Source organism: Morone saxatilis, unplaced genomic scaffold (genome assembly GCF_004916995.1).
Source record: "Morone saxatilis isolate NCDOM2014 unplaced genomic scaffold, NCSU_SB_2.0 Contig5, whole genome shotgun sequence".
NCBI classification, from domain to species: domain Eukaryota; kingdom Metazoa; phylum Chordata; class Actinopteri; family Moronidae; genus Morone; species Morone saxatilis.
The window spans coordinates 10,145,827-10,167,850 of NW_023340095.1; the positions used below are offsets into that span (position 1 = coordinate 10,145,827).

The 22,024-nt window shown below is 38.4% G+C and overlaps 1 protein-coding gene across 1 annotated transcript in view; it reads right to left on the reverse strand.

Moving 5' to 3' along the window:
* LOC118338878 (dehydrogenase/reductase SDR family member on chromosome X-like) overlaps positions 1-22,024 on the reverse strand; it is a 37,234-nt gene that overhangs the window by 10,590 nt on the left and 4,620 nt on the right. Inside the window, exons 3-6 of the mRNA XM_035676321.1 lie at positions 14,462-14,530; positions 4,892-4,993; positions 4,074-4,281; positions 1,461-1,668 (exon numbers count right to left, since the gene is read on the reverse strand). Coding sequence (XP_035532214.1) covers positions 1,461-1,668; positions 4,074-4,281; positions 4,892-4,993; positions 14,462-14,530 — 587 coding nt within the window. The remainder of the gene's footprint in view (positions 1-1,460; positions 1,669-4,073; positions 4,282-4,891; positions 4,994-14,461; positions 14,531-22,024) is intronic.

Here is a 22,024-nt window from a genome sequence, read left to right on the forward strand (position 1 = left end):
TTTTTTTTGTAGTTTGTGACAAATGTATATATTCCTAGTTGTTTTTAACCTTGAATTTGTATACATATTTTATTTTTCATACTATATACATATATATTTATTTTACTGGTTCTTATTTTTCCCTTTTGTCTTTTAGAACAACCTTATGAGCACACCACGTTTTGTCATTTGACTACACATATTACTTATGTATGCATGTGCAAAGGACAAATATAACAATGTACAGTACATTACCAGGCACTATCACTGTATACATTAGCATCTTGTACTTTCTCTATCCCTCTTCTAGCCTTTGGCTCTACATGCATTCAAATGTTACGGCTTGAGATAAAAAGGTGTTGTAACAGGCAAGAATCACAGTTTGTGTGTGTGTGGGTGTGTTAATGATTACATGCATGACTTTGTGTGATTAATGTGTTTGCGTATGTGGGGCAGAACCATCCTAAAGGTTGTGCTCGGAGGCAAATGCCTGTGACAATTGCAGTTTTGGGCTCAAACACGCACACACATCTCCTTCCATTAAATCCCAGGGACATTAACAGCAGCCTGCAGCCATCGCTTTAAGCTATGCAAGAAATGTTTTAAAATATAACACAGTGAAGAGCCTGCCTTGATTTTTACCAGCACTTCCATTTTCAGTGATGTGGTTAGACTGTGTGTATGCGCAGGCATGACTGTCTGTGTTTCATCTTGTATAATATAATCCTGAACAATGTCTGCACTCGAGTTTGTTGTTTCAGGTCACTGTGAGTCCCTTAAAGGAAAAGTAACCCTTTCTTAACCGTTGCTTTACCGGAGAGCAAAGTTACTGTTTGTTAAATGTCTAACGTAGTAGCTAATATGATAGTTAGTAGGAAAAATATGATAACAATGATCGCTTACTGGATAGGGAATAGAATTTGCTACAGAGAGAGATTCAAGATTTCAACTTGACATTTAGTTCATTTGAAAAGTTGTAAAAAGAAAACTTAAGCTCCTCTGGCACTTGATTGCAAAAGATTTGGAGTGTAGATGTTTTGGTTTGCAAATCATTTACAGATCTTGAGAAAACACATTTAGACACTACATTTTACCTTATAGACATTTACATTCCAGTCATTTAGCAGACAAGAAACTGAACCAGGAAAACAGCAGAATAAACTGTAATTCGGGTTCTGGGATTGAAGAAGAAATGGAAGCAACTAAGATTAGGGTCAAAAATCAAAATCAAGGGTTAGAAACAGTAGTGGGAGTTCTTTACCACTCAGTAGTGAGGAAATACATTTACTTAATCCACATGTCTGCCATGTTTTATTTCAATTATACATCCTAATGGATTTCCCTACTTAGTGTACAACAGAACAGTAAAACTATTGGAAAAAGTTCTTAGTAATTAAATTATATAATGAAGTTATTAATCAAAAATGGCGGAGAAGCTTTACATAAATCAAACGCAGATGAAAGCCAGGAAAGTGTTTTACCCTGAAAAGCAGGCGAGCAATGGCGCTCTGTGCCAGGCAGAGAGGTGTCCAGAGGTGGCGATAGAGCGCAGTATCCACCATGCCAGGATCCACAGCACATGAACTCAGTGGGAAACCTCCACGCTGCAGCTCCTGGTGGAGGTGGGAACTAAATAACAGCTGGGCCAGCTTACTGTGACAATAAGCAGCATGGGCTGAATAACACTGGCTGAGGAGAGAGAGAGAAAGCAAATAAAACACTGTGAGACTTGTAAATGAAAAAAAAAAAAAAGAAATGTGCCTCTGTTTAAAGATAAAAGGCTGGTAAACAGCTGTTGGGGTTTATTTGGTCAGTTTTGTTCATTTCTTTCGAATCAACTGTTTTTCCATGTAAGAAGAACCTGTACCTCTGAACAAGGACAAGTTCTTCTTATAGTGGAAACTTAACAAGGCCTCTCTGAATCCTCCAAATTTGGCATACAAGGACAGACAGTGTCATCGTTGTGACAAATCTGAAACCAAGCCCAGACAACATCATTTGACTGCAGAGCCGCAGTGCCAGCAATTTACAAAGTTGTACGGCTCAGAACTGGCAGTTCCAATCCAACCTGTGCCACCTATCTTCAATAAATGTAACAGCAACAGCAACCGCAGTTCAGACCTGCATAAATCCTGATGTACGCCATCTACAGGAAAGGAATCTTCAATTGTGACACCTGCCAGGCAGTGAATACTACATTGCAGCCTGCTAGATGACTTACAGCTCACATTTTCACCCTGCAAAGTAATCTTAAGTAATCTTATCACTGTGGTGTCATCAAAATGATTTACACATCTGTTGATTGTTTAAATGGTTGATGCACAATATTCCATACAATATTATACTGATATCATGTGCACAAAGCTCGTCCCACTGAAACACATCTGTGAAACAACAGTAGACTGTTTGAGTATTTAATATACACTTGAGGATAATGATGTTGACACACACAGCTATTACTTTCCTTCCATCTTGTTGACGATACTGACACGTCCACATCTACATGTCTCAACTGTTGCCATGCAGTAGCTGCCTGATATCAGAAAGAATTTCAACTCTAGTTCCATCTTCAGTCTGACATTACCTTCGCTCTTACTAATTTCCATGGGGGAGGGACATTCGATTTTTCCTAAACAATCACTAGAGACCAATGTATCCGCCTGAACATTTTAAGTCCACACTGATGCGTAGCTATGCCAACATACTTAACCTGGGTGTTAAGATCGAAGTTAAAACAAACAACAATGTCAGGCACTACTGAGGCGACATGCTGTCTAATTAAATAAACGTGTTAATCAAGGGGGTTGCATTATTACTCCTACTTATTTACAGCTTGACAACGCTTGACAACAGTTTGACAATGGCAGTAGTCCCGTTCTTGGCACTGATTGGCTAATTGCTTGCAGCGCTCATTGGATAATCGCTTTTTCAACCGAGAAACTGCTGTTTCGTGACATGATGCCAGAACAGAATCAGTCAACTCGGTGGAGCGGGCATATTCAAATGTCGGGACCAAGGCTAATACAGTAGGTGAGTTTTTCAAATAGCTACAAGGTAGTAACATTAGGAACTTCACAATTGAAGTACAATAAACTCCTGTATCAGAGTCTCGTGTTTTAGCCTACCTTACATTTTAATGCCTTTCTGCGTCATTTGTGATGTGAAAAGATCAGATTTCAAAAGAGAGAGAAAGTAGAAGCGTGAGTCCTGCTCATAGTTGAGTCCATAAATCCCAGCGTACCACTGAGCATCCCTCCTGCCAGACTGCTGACAACGCTGTCAGACGAAAAGTCAATCACAGTGGAAGGCAATAGAGGAGATTGTACCGCAATCTGGTTTAGACGACTTTCACTGACAGTCTTTACTGAAGCGACTCTTCTCCTCTATGACCCTTCTGGGTGGTTTTTTGGTCATTTTGAGACTCAGTTTGTAAAGTTTACAGCCTGCCGTGCTGTTGCTCATGCATTTCTCTGTGTACAATGACGCAACTAAAAATTAAAATGTCGACTCAGAGTCTTCTCGACTGATGACTCGAATCGAATCAAGTTTTCGGGGGCAGCGCTAAACAATAATAAATGAATAACCTGCATAGAGGATGTTAAGTAAATTAAATTAACATAATATTTTCTTTGTAGATATGTATGACAAATTACTTGCAGTCCATTTATGATTTTTGGATCAAATTATTATATTATTTTCTATTTTCATAAAATGTTGTGAAAGGCTGAGCTGGCATGAGCCATAGCCCACCGCTAAGGTAATGCAACAACACAATGAAGATATTCAGGCTGCTAATGCTTCTGGACAGTGTGCTGCTAGCTGGAATGAGACTGATCCAACTGGAGCCAATAGTTGCTCACCTAATGCCAACAGAAAATCAGAGCATTGTGTTGCCAGCACAGAGGAAGTGCAGGTGAGTGTGACAAGTTGGGGCTTGAAATGTTTTTTTAAACAACAAAATTAAGGGATAATTCCTGTATAATACATCTGTTCTGTGGTTTTGTCCATAGAGGTTTGTTTTATATATTGCCAGCCTTGTTATATATATTTTATTGTGGTCATGACTGCTACAGTGTCTGTGTGTGTGAGCCTACCTGCTATTTAGGTCATTTAGTCTGATCTCGCCGATGCGGTGGGCAGAGGAGGAGACGTTGACCACACGGGAGAAGTAGCCACATTTCCCAGAATCCTTCAGTGTGTCCAGTAGCAGCCAGGTCAACAGGAAGTGGCCTAGATAGTTCACACCAAAGTGCTGCTCAAATCCATCCTCAGTACGGCCATCGGGAACCAGCATGACACCAGCTTGGCACACACAAAAATACATTTCAGCGTTTGGAGTTTAATATTCCTAAGTAATAATATTTTTTTTTTAGGAAGGCCTGATGTGTCTGAGGCATCAGGACAGAAGCACACAAATAATGCAAACATATGCACAGGTCATATCCTGTATATCCTGTACCATAAGGGTCTCTAATGTGTCAGCAGTGATCAGCACAGAGATCATTATGTGTGTTGTGTTCTTTGTGGTATATATCTCTATAGGACCTTTAACTGGCATGTTGCTTCTGTTTCAGTCATACAGAGTATATACATATCAAATGGGTGGCTGAAATACTAAACTGGTGCAAAGTATCTCATTAAGTGTTTATATTACTTTAAAACAATACTACTACTATGCTACTAATGCTTTAGACCAACACAATGTTGATCTTACAGTACTTTCAAAAAGGCTGAAATATACTGCATGTAAAAGATTTTTCAGTGAGCAGAATGTAATGCTTTAAATCCTTTTAAACTCAGTCAGGTGACAGCATCTAAATTACACTGGAATGGAAGGATTTTGCTGAATACTACACGGACTACTCTACATATAGAGTATACAGATGAAGAACATGACATCTTCACCACTCACCATTATTGACCAGAATGTTTAACGGCAGGTCCCGCTCCTTGAAGCTCCGGACAAATTGACGGACAGACTGCAAAGAGGCTAGGTCCAGTTTCATGAACTCCACTGGAATGGACACACACACACACACACACAGTGGCACACACATCAGAGCCATTGTAAACGGATTATTTCTGCAAGCAGTAAGACATCAAAGAGTGTATTAATCATCTCTTACAGCAGGCTCGCTGGGTTCTTACAGTACAATACTGGCAGCGCTACGCTTTTGTTGCTCCGGCACTTCATATCAAACTTAATACTTCTTCCTGAGCTCCATCAAAGCTTAACACACTGTTATATCAGGTCTAATGTATGATAAGACACAGGTAAGAAAGCAATGCCCAGGAGCTGGTATCATCAGAGCATGAAAGTGACTCTGTATGCTTAAGTGTAAGTGTATGTATGCAGAGAAATTACTTAGGTGATGCTGAACACTTTCTATACATACTTAAAACCTTGACAGACACACAGGACATCTACTTATGTATGAAGAGTGTAAATGCTCAAGCAGCACTACTATTGTAATACCTGTAGAAGTATGACAACAATGCAATTAGACTTAACTATAGTCAACAGATGATATACTGTAAATTTGTCACGCAATACTGAGTTGAGTTATTACAGTGTATTTACTCCGGCACCATGTTTGTGTGTATGTATGAATGTAAATATGCATGTCTATCCGTACACTCATTTAGCTTGCTATCTGTCTACAGAATGTGTGTTATGACTGAAGGTGACCGCTTCATGTTACATAGAAGAGCACTACCACATCTTTATTAGTTCTATGCTACTCTAAAAACTATTTCCTGTTTCTGAGTGATTTAGAAAAGTTTTCAGAGAACGTCTGAGTGAGGAATCGACAAGAACTTTCTCCTCTTGGCAGAGGTTTAATCTAGGTGTCTTTTTTTCCAGGTATACCGCGCGTAACACTCTTGTGCCTCTTTAATCAGCCCAGCTCTGAAGCTTTCTATTTTACTTCAGTTTTAGTCCTTCCCTGCCTAAGGATGTTCATCTCCCTTTTCCCAACAGGCTCTCCCATTGGTGGAATGACCTTCCCAATCCACAGGACTGTCCTTGCCAATCTTAAACAGCAAATTGAAATCTCATCTCTTCGAGAAATGCTTTAAATTGTGCCCTGCATCCTTTTCTGCATTCGATTTCCTAACACATTCTAAGAATGAATAAATACTGCATGTGCTGTTTGTAATGTTTGCAGTGTAACACTATCAAGACTATTAAACATATTTACTGAATGGTGTTCCTTTGTTCCATATTTCAATTTGTTTTTCTTTAGTTTGGCAGGAAACCATAGACTTAAACCACACAGCTCTCTAACATACTCCGGATGTGCAGGTGACAGGTGTAATATTCTATATCACAGCATCAGAGCAAGCAATGAGTCTGGGATCAACAGTGAGAGAGTAAACAATGAGAAACCAGGAGGTCATCCATACTGACAAGTTTGCCTCAAAGTGCTCCATTCACTTGTCTGAACCCTGATATTTTAATAATACTGTCACCCTACCTGGATATGTAAATACCCTTGGCTCATTTTGGGGTCTGAATGACTTTTTTAGTATCTCACAAATCCTTTTGGGATAAACAGCTGCTGCCAAAGTATTAAAACACGAGTGTACAGCCACCATACAGAAAAAAGACAAACATCAACAAAATAATATAGTGTCCCTCCCTATAACTCCAGTAAGCCTGTGTAGGGTCAAATATAATAAACACAGACAGGAAGAGGACTGAGAGACGGGCGGAAGGAGAGTTGATGGAGCTGATAGGAAAAAAAGGCAGTTGTGACAGATGAGAGTGCAGCCGTCCCCGATGAACTCCTGATAGCAGCCTTATCTTCAAGCCATGCCACTCACCTCCTGCTGAGTGTGTGTGTGCCTGTGTTCTTGTGTGTGTGCAAGACAGAGAGTGGGAGAAAGGAAAAGAAAGACGGAAGCGGAGAAAGAGAGTGTGTGCATTTGAATGACCTTAAGCACAATTGGATTGTATATATACCAGCAAATAAATGTGCATTAGCCAGAGAACAGATATATGTGTGTGTGTGTGTGTCCCGCCTGTCAGTCCTCTCCTGTCTTCTTGAGCTGGCTCCCTTGAGGCCGGGTCCTTTCAGATAGGCCAGTCATATCTAGAAAGCCCACTGGGAGCGAAATGCCATCGATCGGGCATGGTCCTGCTGCTGCCAGCCGTCAATTAAGACCCCAGGATCTTCTATAAAACTCGGCTTCCTCGACTCAATAGTCAAACACACACTGACTGTGTTTTTGTTACAGAGGAATTACTTGAAACTGACGACAGGAACTGGCCTTGGAGACACGCTGTTTGAGACCCTCTGGATCTATTCACAGTCCCATTTCTAATTTATCATAATTGTCATTTGACAATGACATGTTAACTTAACTTGTTAACTGAAAATCAATTTTGACTTAACGTAATAGCGAAGTGGGTTTGAGTCTTTTATTATAAGTTAAAGTCGTTCAATAAAACAGGGAAAGTATAAAGGCATAAGGATAAATAAAATTATATCATTTATGCGTCCTTTGTTTATGTAATGACACATTATATCAGTATGATGTTCGATGAGTTATCTACCTCCTCCTGACCAATTGGTGTCACCGTAGGAAAAGCACAGGCGTAAATAATAAAATGAACGATGGCAGAAATCCATTTAGCTGTTTCAATTTCAGGGTCCTGGTATTGTGCATGCTGGCTCACAATCACAATGTCATGACTTACTGGGACAGAATAGAACAGCTCCATTGTTAATGTAATTAGTAAAACCTGTGCTTTTTCTTACCACTTCTAAGTCAAAACGTCAAAAAACTTTGTTACGGTCCCCTTTCTCTACCTTACTGCTGTGCTTTTTGGTGTTAATTCCAAACAAAGACACTTGAATGCACTTATGTCACATTCATGACTTGTGAAGTCTTGAAGGGGGCAGAAGTCAAGGGATGGTTTCATGGAAGAATAACGATTTCTAACTCTGCTTCTGAGCTTGTGGACCATCACCTTGCCTTTCCCCTTTCCATTTCCCTCTGCTACACAAACAGCTCTGTCTTCGCAGCTCAACCAGTTGTTCTGTTTGGATGGAAAAGCAGACGTGTGTTTGTGTTAAGCAATTGCATCTGTAATTTTGAACACTAAATGTGATTATAAATGGTTCCTGTCACATCAGTGCACAATCAGAGCCACTGTAGTACCACAAGGAAAAAAAATGAAAGCTTGTTGCAAATGAAAATTGAAAACTGTTTATACTGGGCTTCTATAGTTTGTTCAGCATTTAGGTGAAAGGAAAGAAAGATCAAAGAAGCAAAAAATGGTCTAACAAATCCAAATGTGTATGTGTATCAATTATCACTTCATTACGAATGTTTTGGCCTGAAAAATACGATGGAAAATTAACAGTTTTCCCACTTGAACAGTAATAATAAATGTTCAGATGCTGAATTGAAACATCTTGTGCCACTTCTTCAGTAGTTAATCCTGTTTCTTCTACCGTGTTCCAAGTGTGATTAGGTTTTGTGAAGAAGTACAAATGCACTCTAGGAGTTGTTTTTCCAGCTAGGCTTAAGCATACATCAGTAGACGTCCACGAAAATCTCACTTTTACATACTCACACTTACATTTTCAACACAGATTGCCTGGAATACGAGCACAGTCTACATCCTGAACAGCAGGTAATTAATATGTAAGTCGGCTAATGCCCATGCCTAATACTCATAACTCATGCTGGTGCTGTAGCATCTTCTTCTGCTCTATTTTTTGGATCTTTGCAGAAAGGAATACGTTTTTAAAAAAGCAATAACATTTTTTTTAAAAATGATGAGGGAGGACTGCCTGCTTCTCTTACCATAAATCCCCTCTTTCCACCTGGCTTTAACATGCATCTTGTGCCCTGATTGTGACTACAGTAAATATGATTAAGCTGGATTATACCTAAATCTGATATTAAAATGCATCGCTGGTAGACACATCAAATTCCTCTTCTGCTTGCCAAAAGGCCAGATGCTTTAAAATTGACAGTAAACACCTTGAGATGTAATTAAATGTTTTACTGTCAGAGCTCTCCTTATTGTTTTGGTGGTCAAATATGACCATCTTCAGATGTGTTTGGATGATCAGTTTTATTTATTTTTGCTTTAAATACAACACCGTAAAAGATGACTCCAAAGTCATTTGCCAGAATCTTAAGCTACATGTAACGTTCTTGGATCACATCCTGCTACAGCTACACCTTCCCTCTCTCCCAATTTACAATACTGTCTAAATAAAAGATTGAAAATACAAAAGGATGAATGGACTGTGCCCTCTGAAAGCACCTCTCGTGAGACAAGGATACAATATAAATTCTTTCACTTTGAGCTGACTGATAAACAACACAGTGATGCCCAAGAATATTAGGTCTGGGCCTCGTGCCAGGGTTAGCTTCTCCACAGACACTTTTATTCACCTGATGTGCCCCAGTCAACTCCAGCTTGTAGTGTTAAAGGGATGATACTCTCCCAAGTCAAGTCAGCTGTAAATCTAAAGTGAATTTAGATTTACAGCTGATAGTGTAAGGCGGTCTTACACACACGAATAATACAGCACCAATACCAATACATTCTAATATATTTTATCTTTTATGCACACACAATCACTAAGAAACACCACAGCTTTTCACAAATGCACACAAAGCCATGCTCATATTTCCACAAAAACGTATTTCTTTGAGGTAAAAACGCACTCTAACAGGGTCAGTACTTTAAAAACTTTCAACTTAGAAGTGGATGGTTTAATTACTTTTATGACTGAACTGAATCAAAACAAAGTGGACTAGAAATTATGTTAATTGGAGTGAAAGAGCTTAGGTAAAATAACAGTTTTTGTAGGAGGGGAGCAGCTGTGTTACCTAAGCGAGGGGAAATTTTGTGTGTTAAGCAGACAAACACACACACACACAGGTTCCCTTGCTTCACACTGTTAATCTAGGCCTATGGTTTGAGGCACAAAGTGTTACTTTCAAGTGCACCGTGACTAAAGTTAGTGGACAGACAGCACTGCCTGTGGCAAAAATACAGAAATACCCTGTATCTGCATGTGTGTGTACGTGTTTAGAATTTAAAGTGAAATGCTTTAAGCCTCATTGACGAAAGCCCACTTGCAGTCTAAAGACATTAGCATTTTTCCGACAGGATTGTACTCAAGGTTTTCTAGGGATAGTACCTTTGATACACCAGGCAATACACTGTACCATGAGACCAAATGGGGCCAAACACATCTTTATACATTTATATGTAAAAATACACACATACATGCAGTGTCTACACTACTATATAGTGACTTCTTTTTGGACATAGTTGAACCAAAAAGTAAGCCACATTTTAGTTTTACACTAAACTATAGTCAAAACTATAGTAAATGTATGGTAATTTTGAAAGAAATGCTATTTTAGAATCAAGTCTCCTGTACCCTAAATTCATCTGAGTGCCAGCTAATAATGTATGTTCAGGATTAGATTTTACCTCATTAAAACACTTTAAGGGAATACTTCAATATTTTGGGAAGTATGCTTATTTCTTGCAGAGAGTTAAATGAAAATAGTGACATTACTTTCATATCTGTCTTTCAAAATGAAGTTGGAGTTAGGGGACAGTGAGCTTAGCTTTGCATACAGACTGGAAACAGTGGGAACCAGCTAGCCTGGCTCTGTCTAAAAATAAAAATAGAAATCGCCTACCAGCACCTCTAAAGCTTACTTACTAAGGTTATATGTTGTTTGTTTAATCTCTACAAAAACAAAAAGTTTACGGGGTTACGTGTTGGACTATTTCTTGGCCGGGAGCAGTGACTTCCTACAGTCACCACTCATAGTCGCGACAAGTTAAGCTAACCGGCTACTGGCTGCAGCTTCATATATAACAGATATTAAGAGTGGTATCAATCTTCTCGTTTAAATCTGGGCAAGAACTGTCAAACCATTCCTTTAAAGGAAAATAGATGTTGGCATGTGCAGATGACTGGATTTGATAGCCAGCAGGTTGCCCTGGAGGTAGATCTCTATGCTATGCTGTTTACTACAGTAGCTAATTTGGGGGGCTAATTTCAGTGTTTACTTTTGGTCAGACTTACAGTTATACGTTATTTTATCACAGAAGCATTTCCCAAATCTCTACAACATTGGTGGCAAGTTAGCATGATCATTCTAATTAACCAGAACTATCATAATTATAGGAATTAAACCTAGTGTTCAGAAAACCCCCTCTAAAATTCTATAAAATATGTTAAGATACTTTATAGTGAAATTAAATTCTTTGTCATTGCCGATACCTTGAAAGCCCCTAAAGGACCTCTACAACAGTCCACAGATCCCCGGTTTGAGAACCACCTCTGCAGCTCACATGTATATTATGAGCTGTCCCCCATTTCTCACAACAGACAAATGTGCAAACACTAGGAAGGATGCCAAAGGGCGTTTGGAGAGAGATGTTTAAAGCTCCTGCCTCACATACTAATGAGAATCCATTACTGTCTCATTCAAACACACACAAACACACACACACATCAACACATTCTTATTCAACGCACAAGCATCTGGCTACAGACACCCCCCCTTGTCCCCTATGCCTCAGTGCCTGCCAATTACAAAAGAAGTAATCAATTCCACCACGGCCCCGTCCAGGGAAATCGACTTCAATGACACCAGCTACATGGCCGCTGTCTCTGTACCTGACAGCCACTTACACACAAGCAGGGCCCCAGCCAGCCGGCCCTCTGCTGCTCTCCACTGCAAGGCCAGGCAAGACAAACCACATCACTTCATTCAGTATCCCAGACAACCTGTACTAACTCAGCTCCACCAAGGAGAACTTAGGAAGTACTAACCTATACAGTTACAGCAGGTTTGCTATTATCTGATGATCAGTGTTTTACTCACTGTAGTTTGACTTTACATGTATTAAATTAACTCTTCAATGGTAAATTTAAGCTTAAATGGTGATATGCTCATCCTTACATTTTTGGTAATAATGCATTACAAAAATAAGTAGAAGCTTTCTAATTTTAAATTACAAGAGAAGGAAAATTGTGTATTTAGGAGCAGTTGTATGGCCCCGGCAAGCAGTCAAGTTTTGGTTTATATCCATGTCTGTCTAGACTCATATAATATATGTGCTGAAGACTTTGAAGGAATTATATATTAATAAGAGAAAGTAAATTTTGTCTAGGAGGAAATTATCACTATATTGATGATACATATGTATGATTTCAGTGAATATACACTTTTGAACTGATTAATGGAAGATTATTATAGATATATTGGCTAGACAAGTACATATGTACTTGATTACCATGTAAACATGGTTTCTTATATAGAGTATAGCTGTACAAAATGTGTTGGTTTCTGGCATTTTTAGATGCGATGGCTGTCTGTGAGCTGTGGGTGAAACTCATTTACTCACTCAAAGGATCACAATTCGCTAGGTGCGGTCCGGTACATTGTTTGCATGATTCTGATGATGCTTGAAATTCAGAATGAGGCATTAAGTGAAAGGCAGACTGGATGAGTTGGAAAGATGAAAGCCCGTACTGTACTAGATTTTGTTTACTCGTACTTGTTTTGCCGAGCGTGAAATCTGGAATCGGCAAATTCATTCTAGAATTATGGCTAAAAACCTATTTGAGGTCACAATGACATTTGACCCCAAAGTGTCACCACCAATGCAGTGTCTGACCAACTGTGAAATGTATCTAAGTTCTCCCCTTTCTGCTCCTGAGTTATGGTGTCGAATAATGGCCAAAAAAAGGACATTATGATGTCACATTGAAGTTGACCTTTTGGATAGAAAATGTCGTCACTTCATTGTTGTATTCCATTAAACGTCTGTGTGAAATTTGGTCATAATTCTCAAGGCCATTTTGAGGTCACTTTAAGTCCTCCTCCTGTATTAGTGTTTTGCAGTAAGCATTCCTCTTTTGTACTTTGACTGTCAGTAAGGTCATTTAACTGAGGACATAGCTGTGTTTATTAAATCACTGTATTTTCAACAGCCTAACATGCAGAGATCAGAGAGGTCTGGTCAAGTTTGTGTGTGTACTGAAATATCTTTCAACTTTAACAACAGATTTCAAACACCGCACCATCTGGCTAGCGTGAAATATTAACAGTTTTGAACACACTACTATATTAATTAGAACCAGCTTAGGTAGATCCATTGCCTGTTTTAGTGAACATAGCTTGCCAGACTGCCTCCTGTCAGGGCAGACACAGCAGGAAGTGTGCAGGAGCTTGCCAATGACACTCAAATGTTGTAACACGATGGACCGTTACAAAATGTTCTAAAGGGATGCAAAGCTGCTACTGGTATATGTCTATGTGGACTTCTGGGTATGCTGCGTTCACACATACACATTAAAGCAGTCTCATGAAACTCTGTGTGTGTGTTGGACTGAGTAATTTACATACTCTACTTTATATTCAGTTGTGTTAATGCAGTACGCATTACGGAAATTATTTTAGTTTAACAATGGTGCCTGAGATGGAAAGACTCTGTGCTTCTGCTTCTGTGTGTATTAAAACAAATAATATTGGCTCTCTGGTGGTTGTCAATCATAGCATTGTGTCGGAGGACATAAAGTTGAGCTTTTTCTCAACTTTCCCCTGTATTGACGCTGGGTGCCTTTTACATCTCTGTAGCTCAGCGGGTTGCCAGGTCCCGTTCACAATGAAAAGCAGCCTATAACTCTCCCTGCTTTTGGGTCCGTATGTCTAAATAGGTGTAAGGGTAAAAATATGTAATGTAAAGTTTCAGTTTGCCATTCAAATCTCAATCACTGATAATTAAATAATTGCATTACAACAGATCTCTGAACATCTCCTGAGGTAAACAGCTGCTGACAAGCCTTGCAAGGTACAAGGCCATTTGGTACAGAAAAGAATAATTTATGAGGTTTTTTAATCATGAGACTATGGTGGAATTTATGGTGCTGTGAAGGTCAGCCGAATCAATTTCTCAACATGAGACTTACAGAGAACACTGTAAGCTTTAGTCAATGGAGTAATAAATCTCTTCGCTGCTATCATTTGTCTCCTCCCATCTCCATCACCTCCATTTTCCTTCCACCTAGTCTTTCTTCCCCCTCTTTTATTGTACTATATTTGCCCATTTTTCATGTTCTCTTCACCCCTAAGCCTCTCGCCTTCCTCTCTCACAGTTTGCTTGACTTATCTCCCATCGTCTTCTTTTCGTAGCCATTTTCCCTTGTATCCTCCTCTTCCTTTCGGTGCATCAACAACAAGCCTGACATTGTAAAGCCAGCGTGGAAGCTCTGTGTGTGTCTGTATGAGTGTATACCTGCAAGTGTGCAATTATGTGTGTGTGTGTGCTGTGCCTAGGAAAGGCTGTAAAAACAAGCCGGAGGGACACACTGCTGCAGCTCTGCCCTTTATCTTCTAACACTGGCATACAAAAACAACTACACACACGTGTACATGTGCATGTTTGTGCATATGGTCTCAGAAATGTTCACAATGTTACCTTTGGCCTCTTTGTACTCTTCACAGATCCTTCTGACGGCTGCCAGACCCTCCTGTTCATCCCTCCCACCTGAAAGAGGAGACATACACGCAGATTAATACAATATCTGACAAGCCCTTAGAGGTCTTTCATAAAATAATACTGATTCTCCTCTTTTTGTCAGTCCTGTGTTCTTTCATCATGTAAAAACGTATTTCCAACAAAGGGTTTTCAAATGAAAAGAGTACTTGATTGGTCATTTAGCCCTTGAGGAAGAGCAGCAACTCTGGTTTCAAAGACTTCACAGTACTTTAAAAATACAGTTAATTATACCATCACATTTGCATAAGAATAAAAGTAAGCCTGGTGGCAAATTACACTATGATTCAAGCAATATTGGCAAGAAATAGAAAACATCCACTACACCAAATATCAATCCAAGCAGAAGTAAGGATTTTCACCCTATTAAAGTAACATAAAGTGCACTCATTTTACAATAGGTGTACAGTATTAAATAAATACCTAGTGTGTTATAAGGTGTTCCAGAAACAGAAACTATGTGTCAACAAACGTTGATAAATTTACTTTTTAAAAATGTTTTAAAATGCTCAGATGCCCTGGTGAAAGATACAGTCATTGACTTAATGACTCTAGGACCCACTCTCTGTTCACAGAGGATGTCTGCATACAAATAAACCCTCACCTGCAGAGGAGAAAATATTCAGAAATGGAAGGTGAAAATATGAGAAAGACAAATGGAGGAGAAAGAGAGCTGCTGTCTAATTTACTGACCCTTATTTTTGGACACACCGACAAACACACAGACAGATAAATCTATACTCTCTCTGCCTACAAATCAGTTCAGAAAATTTGTCAATTAAGTGATTAATAATAATAATAATAATAATACATTTTATTTACCGGTAATCAATCGATAAAACATTGATTGACAAAACAATAAAACATTACTTCTCAAATGCTGCTTACTGACACACACACACAGGCGCTGCAAACACTCTTTTCCCCCCAAACTAATGCACACAAATAGCCTACATGCACACTCTCATTTTCTCTCTGCACACACACAGAGACACACTAATCTTGGATTATCACGCAGGCCTTTTTCAAGGGCACAGCATCATTTACCCTGATGCATTGTGGTTCAGGCTTGGCTGAAGGATGCGGCTCTTCCGGGCAACGTGTCAAAAGGGTCACACAAGCGGCACAAACACGCAGTGAACTCACACAAATGCATTCTTTCTTAGACAAATTGTTGCTCTTCAACAGGCATCTCTGCTTATGAACCAAGAATTCTGCACAGCGACACATTTCTGCACAACACCGTTTGGTCAACGTTCTTCTTTAATAACAGCCTCTGATTAGAAATATGCCCCGAGGTATTAATTTGCCCACTAAATATTTTGGGTTGGGGGTTCAAAATGTAACCTAATTAATTTGCTTAAATAATCTTGCTGCAGCCAAACAAATAGATAAACTGAGCGTGACACAGGGTAAGAAAATCCTAACATACAGGTCATACTTGGAAAATTATACTCACACCTGTAATAAATTCAATATTAATCTCATATCACTGTGTTAATTAAAGAGCTGGATACATAACTAAATGTTAAAGTCTTCTACGTACAATTTATTATGTTTGTTTAACTTGCAATACAACAGATCTCAGGTTTTAGTTAGCTATTTCTTGACACACAATATCTCTGGTTATAGTGTGGGTTGCCTGATATGGTCATTGACATAGGTTTTAGGTTTGGTCTTTCGTATACAGTATACTGTAAGCATGATGATGGTATCAAACCTGGCAACTTCCCTTTGACAACAAGACTTTTAAATGGTGCATGCGCTCTTGGCTGTTGTTTGCAAAGGAAAAAAAAGCTCCAGCATATATATCTATATTATCTAGCTACGTATATCGTATGATATATCTATATCTATATATTCTATATATATCTATGTATAATATCTATTATCTATATAATCTATTACATATCTATAATCGTATATATTTATATATATCTTATACTACTACATATATTATATCTTATATCTCATATCTATATCTATTATATCTATATCCTATATCTAATCGTATCTAGTACATATCTAATCTATCTATAATTAGTTATATAATCGTATATTACTTAATATCTATATTTATATAATCAGTATTCATATCTATATATTCTATATTTATATATATCTCATATCTATATATTCTATATATCTTATATTTATCCTAATCTATATCTTATTATATATAGAGATATATAGATAGTATAGAGTATCGTATATGTAGTATCATATATATATATATACTGTGTTTATTGTTATATATATATATTTTTATAGTACTGATGATACCCTATATCTACCTATTACTATACTACGCTACCTACTCTAGTATCGTATATCTAATTACTAGTATCTCCATTATTTACACACATATATTTATACACACACATATATTTATATGTGTTCAGCTTTACAGGTACTTTTGAACTCAGGAAGAAACGGCCTCCAGTCTTTATGCTAAGTTAGGCTAAACACGTCCTCACTCCACCGTTGTCCTTAAAATTGGCACTGAAGGCATCGTTTCACTTTTGTAAAGAAAACATGTTCTCCAAAATGTGGAACTATTCCCATAACTGTAAAATCTGGACTTTTAAGCTAAAGAACTTCAATTCTAAAGGCAAACTTTGTAGCATTTACAAATACTGATTGCATTGTCAGATCAGTTGTGATGTCTTGCTGAGTTTGTAACTACGTTCATCCTCATGAATTTTTATGGAAAGCAACACATTGTAAACACAGTGGCGCACAATGAAAAGCTCAGAGTTGGGGCTGGTAGAGGTTGTTTTGTTGTGATGGTCTACGGCTGAAATAAATGCCTTTTACAGCAGTGTAAAGACAGTGAGCAAAACACAAGATACTGGTGGTGTAATTGACAGCTTATGGTGAGAGCAAATGACAGGCAGCAGGGGAGATAGTCGCAGGAATCACAGACGTGATGGATGGAAATTAAAGTTTATGAGTCAAAAGTTGAAGCACAGAAAGAACAGCCTCCCCGACACAAAAATAATAAACAGCCTCCCCGACACAACAATAATGATATTGTCTTATGACATTTCAATCAGATTTGTTTGGAAACTGTTTTTTTTTTTAAATGCTGTAGTTGATTTTGCCCAGAAGAAGGTTCTAGGATCAATGTTTTGCTAATCAATAAGTGTATGATCGGGCCGTGCAGATAATCAGTGTGCACCTTGAGGCTGTCAGATCCGGTAGACTGATGGCTTTGGCTGTAAAATGCAGTATTTTCTCATGATTTTTCAGAGAAATCGCTAACAGATTTATTCTCTAGTGGTGCAGTGAAATTTAGGCCTTCAGATTCAATACATTTTGACACATACAGGTGCTAGTAACTGAAACTTTCTTCCTCTTAGACTTCAGTTTTCTAATATTGAAATATGGCACGTGTTTTTTGCTACTAAATGACCAGGATTTCATGTAGGTTACCATTATTGTGGCTGACGTGTGTGTCCTGCTGCCCTTTCTCGGTGTGTAAGAAAGCAGCCATTTCTCTTCACTTACAAGACCTGGCTCATTGTTGGTATAAAATGTGCACATTTCCCAAGGTTAATCTGGTAAATCTGTACTTCTTGATTAATGGAACAGAAAACACTCGTTACAGAAGTGTGACTGACTGTTCACTGATAAATGTCATCAAGTCTCATCTAACAAATCAGGCCCTCCGGAGACTTTTTCGTCTGGTAAAGCAAATGCAAAATAATGTAGATTTAGAGGACAAAGATGATTTCCTTTGTGAGTGCAATTCATCAATCCCCCTTTATCACAATGTGTTAGTAAACCCAGTGCCAACCTCGTACCTTTCATAAAATCATAAAATGGGGAACAGGAGACAAGAAATCTTCAAATACTGATTTCTTTAGGATATCTGAATTACAAATTTAATTGGAAATGAAAATATTACATCCAATTAGCAGAATGAAAACAGTCTGATGACTAAAAATAAAGCTTACTATATTAAATTACTTGAGAAGAAATGCATTTATACTGCACATTTGCTATTATTTTCATTCTTTTTCTTGGTAGTATATACTGGTGCACACCATGCATGTATGCTGCAATACACATTTCCAGTCACTCTCTTCACGCTTTCTTGTATTCAACACAGCAAAATGTGTCCTATTTTTATTTTAGTTTCTGTCTAAAATATATTTTGCACCTGCAACGGCATTTTCCAACACAAAGTAATTTGCGTTTTATTATCTTATCTTAAAAACACTCCAAACGGCATCATTTTGATTCAAAATCTACTCCAAAACACTTCAAGCGCAATTGCATGCCGGTTAATATCCAACTGTGGTATTTGACAGTGCAGAGGCTCCAACCATTAACTCTCCTCACACAAGCACTATGCTACCACTTCACCTGAAATATGCATCCACTCCATTATCAGAGAGGAATCCACTTTACCATAAATATTCTCACTTCATGAATTATCTCAATAGGTCGGGATATTTGAAATGGAGATACCCTCGGAATCCTGTTGGATCCGCTTCAATACACATAGGATTGTCTGGGACTGCAACAGACACTTAACGAAGTTTTTCAAGTATTGATTTTGTGTGTGTTTTCATACATAGGGCTCAAGTCTCGTTTATGTTCTGTTCAAACTGTCTCCAAGGATACTCCGACATTGACTTTGCGGTATACACACTGAATGAATAAAGCAGAGTTTTCTTCAAAGTTTTGAGGCTCGTGGACTGAATGGAAAATGCAGTCTTACCAACCAAGCTCATGAAAACATATTGCTGTTCTGTGCACAGCATCTTGGAGGTGTTAAGAGCCTGCAGTGGAAGAGGTCTTTTGTGGAAAACAAACAAAAAAACACTAATATTTTCACAGTATATGACCAGTTTTTAAGGGGTCCCTGTTAGTATTAATCACTGTCACCTCAAATGTCTGTTAGTTATTGTAGTAATGGCCTAATTGGAATGTAAAACACGTTTCCTCCTCATATTCCTCTCTGCTTGCTTGTCTGGATGTAGACTCTGCACAGACAAGCAGCTGTGATGTTACAACTTCCATCTGCATTTCCCCTTCTTTGGCTTTACTATTTTGGGTCTTAAAAGCTTCATTGACTATATGAAACCCAACGATGTTATGGTTAAAATCTCAATTATTTGCTTGAATAATAAACCACTAAACAGAAATTAATACAACTGAGAATTACCCACCAATAACAACAATCAAGTGTAACCAAACCTTCATCAAATTAATTTAGATTTATATCTTCTGTTTTGATATGTATGCCTAAAACCACTGCTGTCTTTGTCTTTGGGGAGAAAGAAAAAGAAAATACAAGAAAAGCCATTATTTCATGCCCAAAAAGGTTAGTTATGGAAAATATAATATTAGTTTAACAAATTAGGAGTTGCAATTATTGCAAATACAGATCATGATGTTTCAGCTGGGCATCTTAACCTGCAACCTCAATTAGTTTAGTTTACTGTTTAATTTGCAAGGGACATGTACAATTAAAAATGATTCAACTTAATTTGCATTTTCAGTCCCTGGGCAGGAAATACAACCTCTCTGTATTTTTTAAATTAGGTAATATAGTTCAAGTGGGTATCCATACAGAATGTGAAATGTAAAATCCCTGTTACAAGTGAAACGCTCTCCTCACAACCACAAGTCTTTGAGAGGTCTGTGGTTTGCTCTAATGACCTGATAATTGAGTTTAGTTGAAACCAAACCCAGTAACTGCAGACTACAAACAGAGGGGGGAAAAAAGACTAAAACTTGATCCTGTTGGTTTAATGGGAGCAGCAGAAATGACATCAAGCCCCACGGGAGTGTACATTTGAGGAGATGCTAATGGAAGTTAGCTCAGCTGCCAGTTGTGGAGTGTTGCTAGGAGAAATCTTTGATGAAAAGGAAAATGCACTTCAAAACACAAATCCCCAGAAAAACCCTCCAGACAAAAGAACAAAGCACAACAATACAAAAAAATTAAACAGCATAGGAAGTCATCCTACCATTTCTGTGTGTCTCTTCTAAAGAGAAAACTACAGATGTAAACAACCGGGTTGTAAACAGCTTCAGATGCTGTCGGGCACATTATGATTAAGCCAGTCACTGTTCAACAGATCAGTTGTCGTGCTGTTTTACCAAGGTTTGCTAGACAACTTATTTTTTTCCATAGGACTGTTTACTGTAAGAATATTTTCACATTTACATTTATGCAAAATGCACACTTTTGGCGCCCCGGTGTCCAAAGTCTAAGTCTGACCTTGTCTAAGTCTGACCTTGTTTCCACAAAGAAACCGACACTTTACAGATTCTTTGCTCTGAAATGAAGTGTATGGAAAATCAGAAAATGCTTTGCTTCTGAAGGCCATCTACGTAGCTGAGAGGGTCCAAGGGAAGCATATTTTGTAACTTGCTCATATCTGAGGGTCCTTGCAAATTCTCGTGTGAACTTTCCAAGCACCACCTAAAATCTAGGACCATGTGGATCGAGCAACAAGTAGTGCAGTATATACAGAGTATCGTCTGCATGCCCAGGCTGCTGTCTGTGTCAGCTTAAGTTTCTAAGTTGGTAACGTTTGTCCAGGTCAGTTCTGCAGTTAAAACTGGAATTAAGTTCTGCTGAGATACAGGTAAATATGTGAACCTATTGTACACAGAAAAAGGTTGATATGGGTAACAGGAGGTTGCAGAGGACTCAAATCAATGTAACTTGAAGTGGTTTGTTGAGCTGTAAAGAGGCAGTTTATGCTTATGTAGCCCAGAAAAGAATGTTTCAGCCATAAGTAGTTGGGAGACAATGCCTAACTTCAAGAAGGGAATTTATTTTCTTAATTTGCAATGCAACATAACAAATTCCCACAGACGACCTGCATTTTATCTGCAACCGACTAGAAGGTGCAGAGAAAATTACACAAATACGCCTTAGTTCCTTTTATTGATGCGACACGATTTTCTGCATTGCAAAACAAGATGTCATTTAGTAGTCGATACCAATGCCAGTGAAATTCTACAATTCTCGATACCAATTGCCCCCAATCCACATTTAAAATCTGCTGATACCGAGTCCTGACCCAGTACTTGTACTTGTGTACAGGTGAATAGCTCTGTATTGCATTAAGAAAGAATTGCCTGCAACCAAGCGGTCCCTAATGTTTTATATACTTAATATATTCATATATAGCCCATTGTATACTGATATATTTTATAGTAAATAAGTAAAAAACCATGTAGGCTATAAAAAATAACAAACCCTCTGTAATCTGTTTTTATCTTGTCGATCTCATCTTGCTGTCAGGAAGGAATTTCTTCCTCCCTTTGAAAGTGTCCTTCAGTGTTTGTTGCTTCAGTGCAGCCTTTACCTGAGTTACCTGAATGAACTGTATTCTTTTGCACGGATTACATTAATAAATTACTCTTATTGGCTTTTTGTTTGGGGCCTTTTGTTGCACTTGCAGTTGTGTGGTGAGTGTGTTGCTCTCCACCTCTCTCTGTCTCGCCTCTGACCAG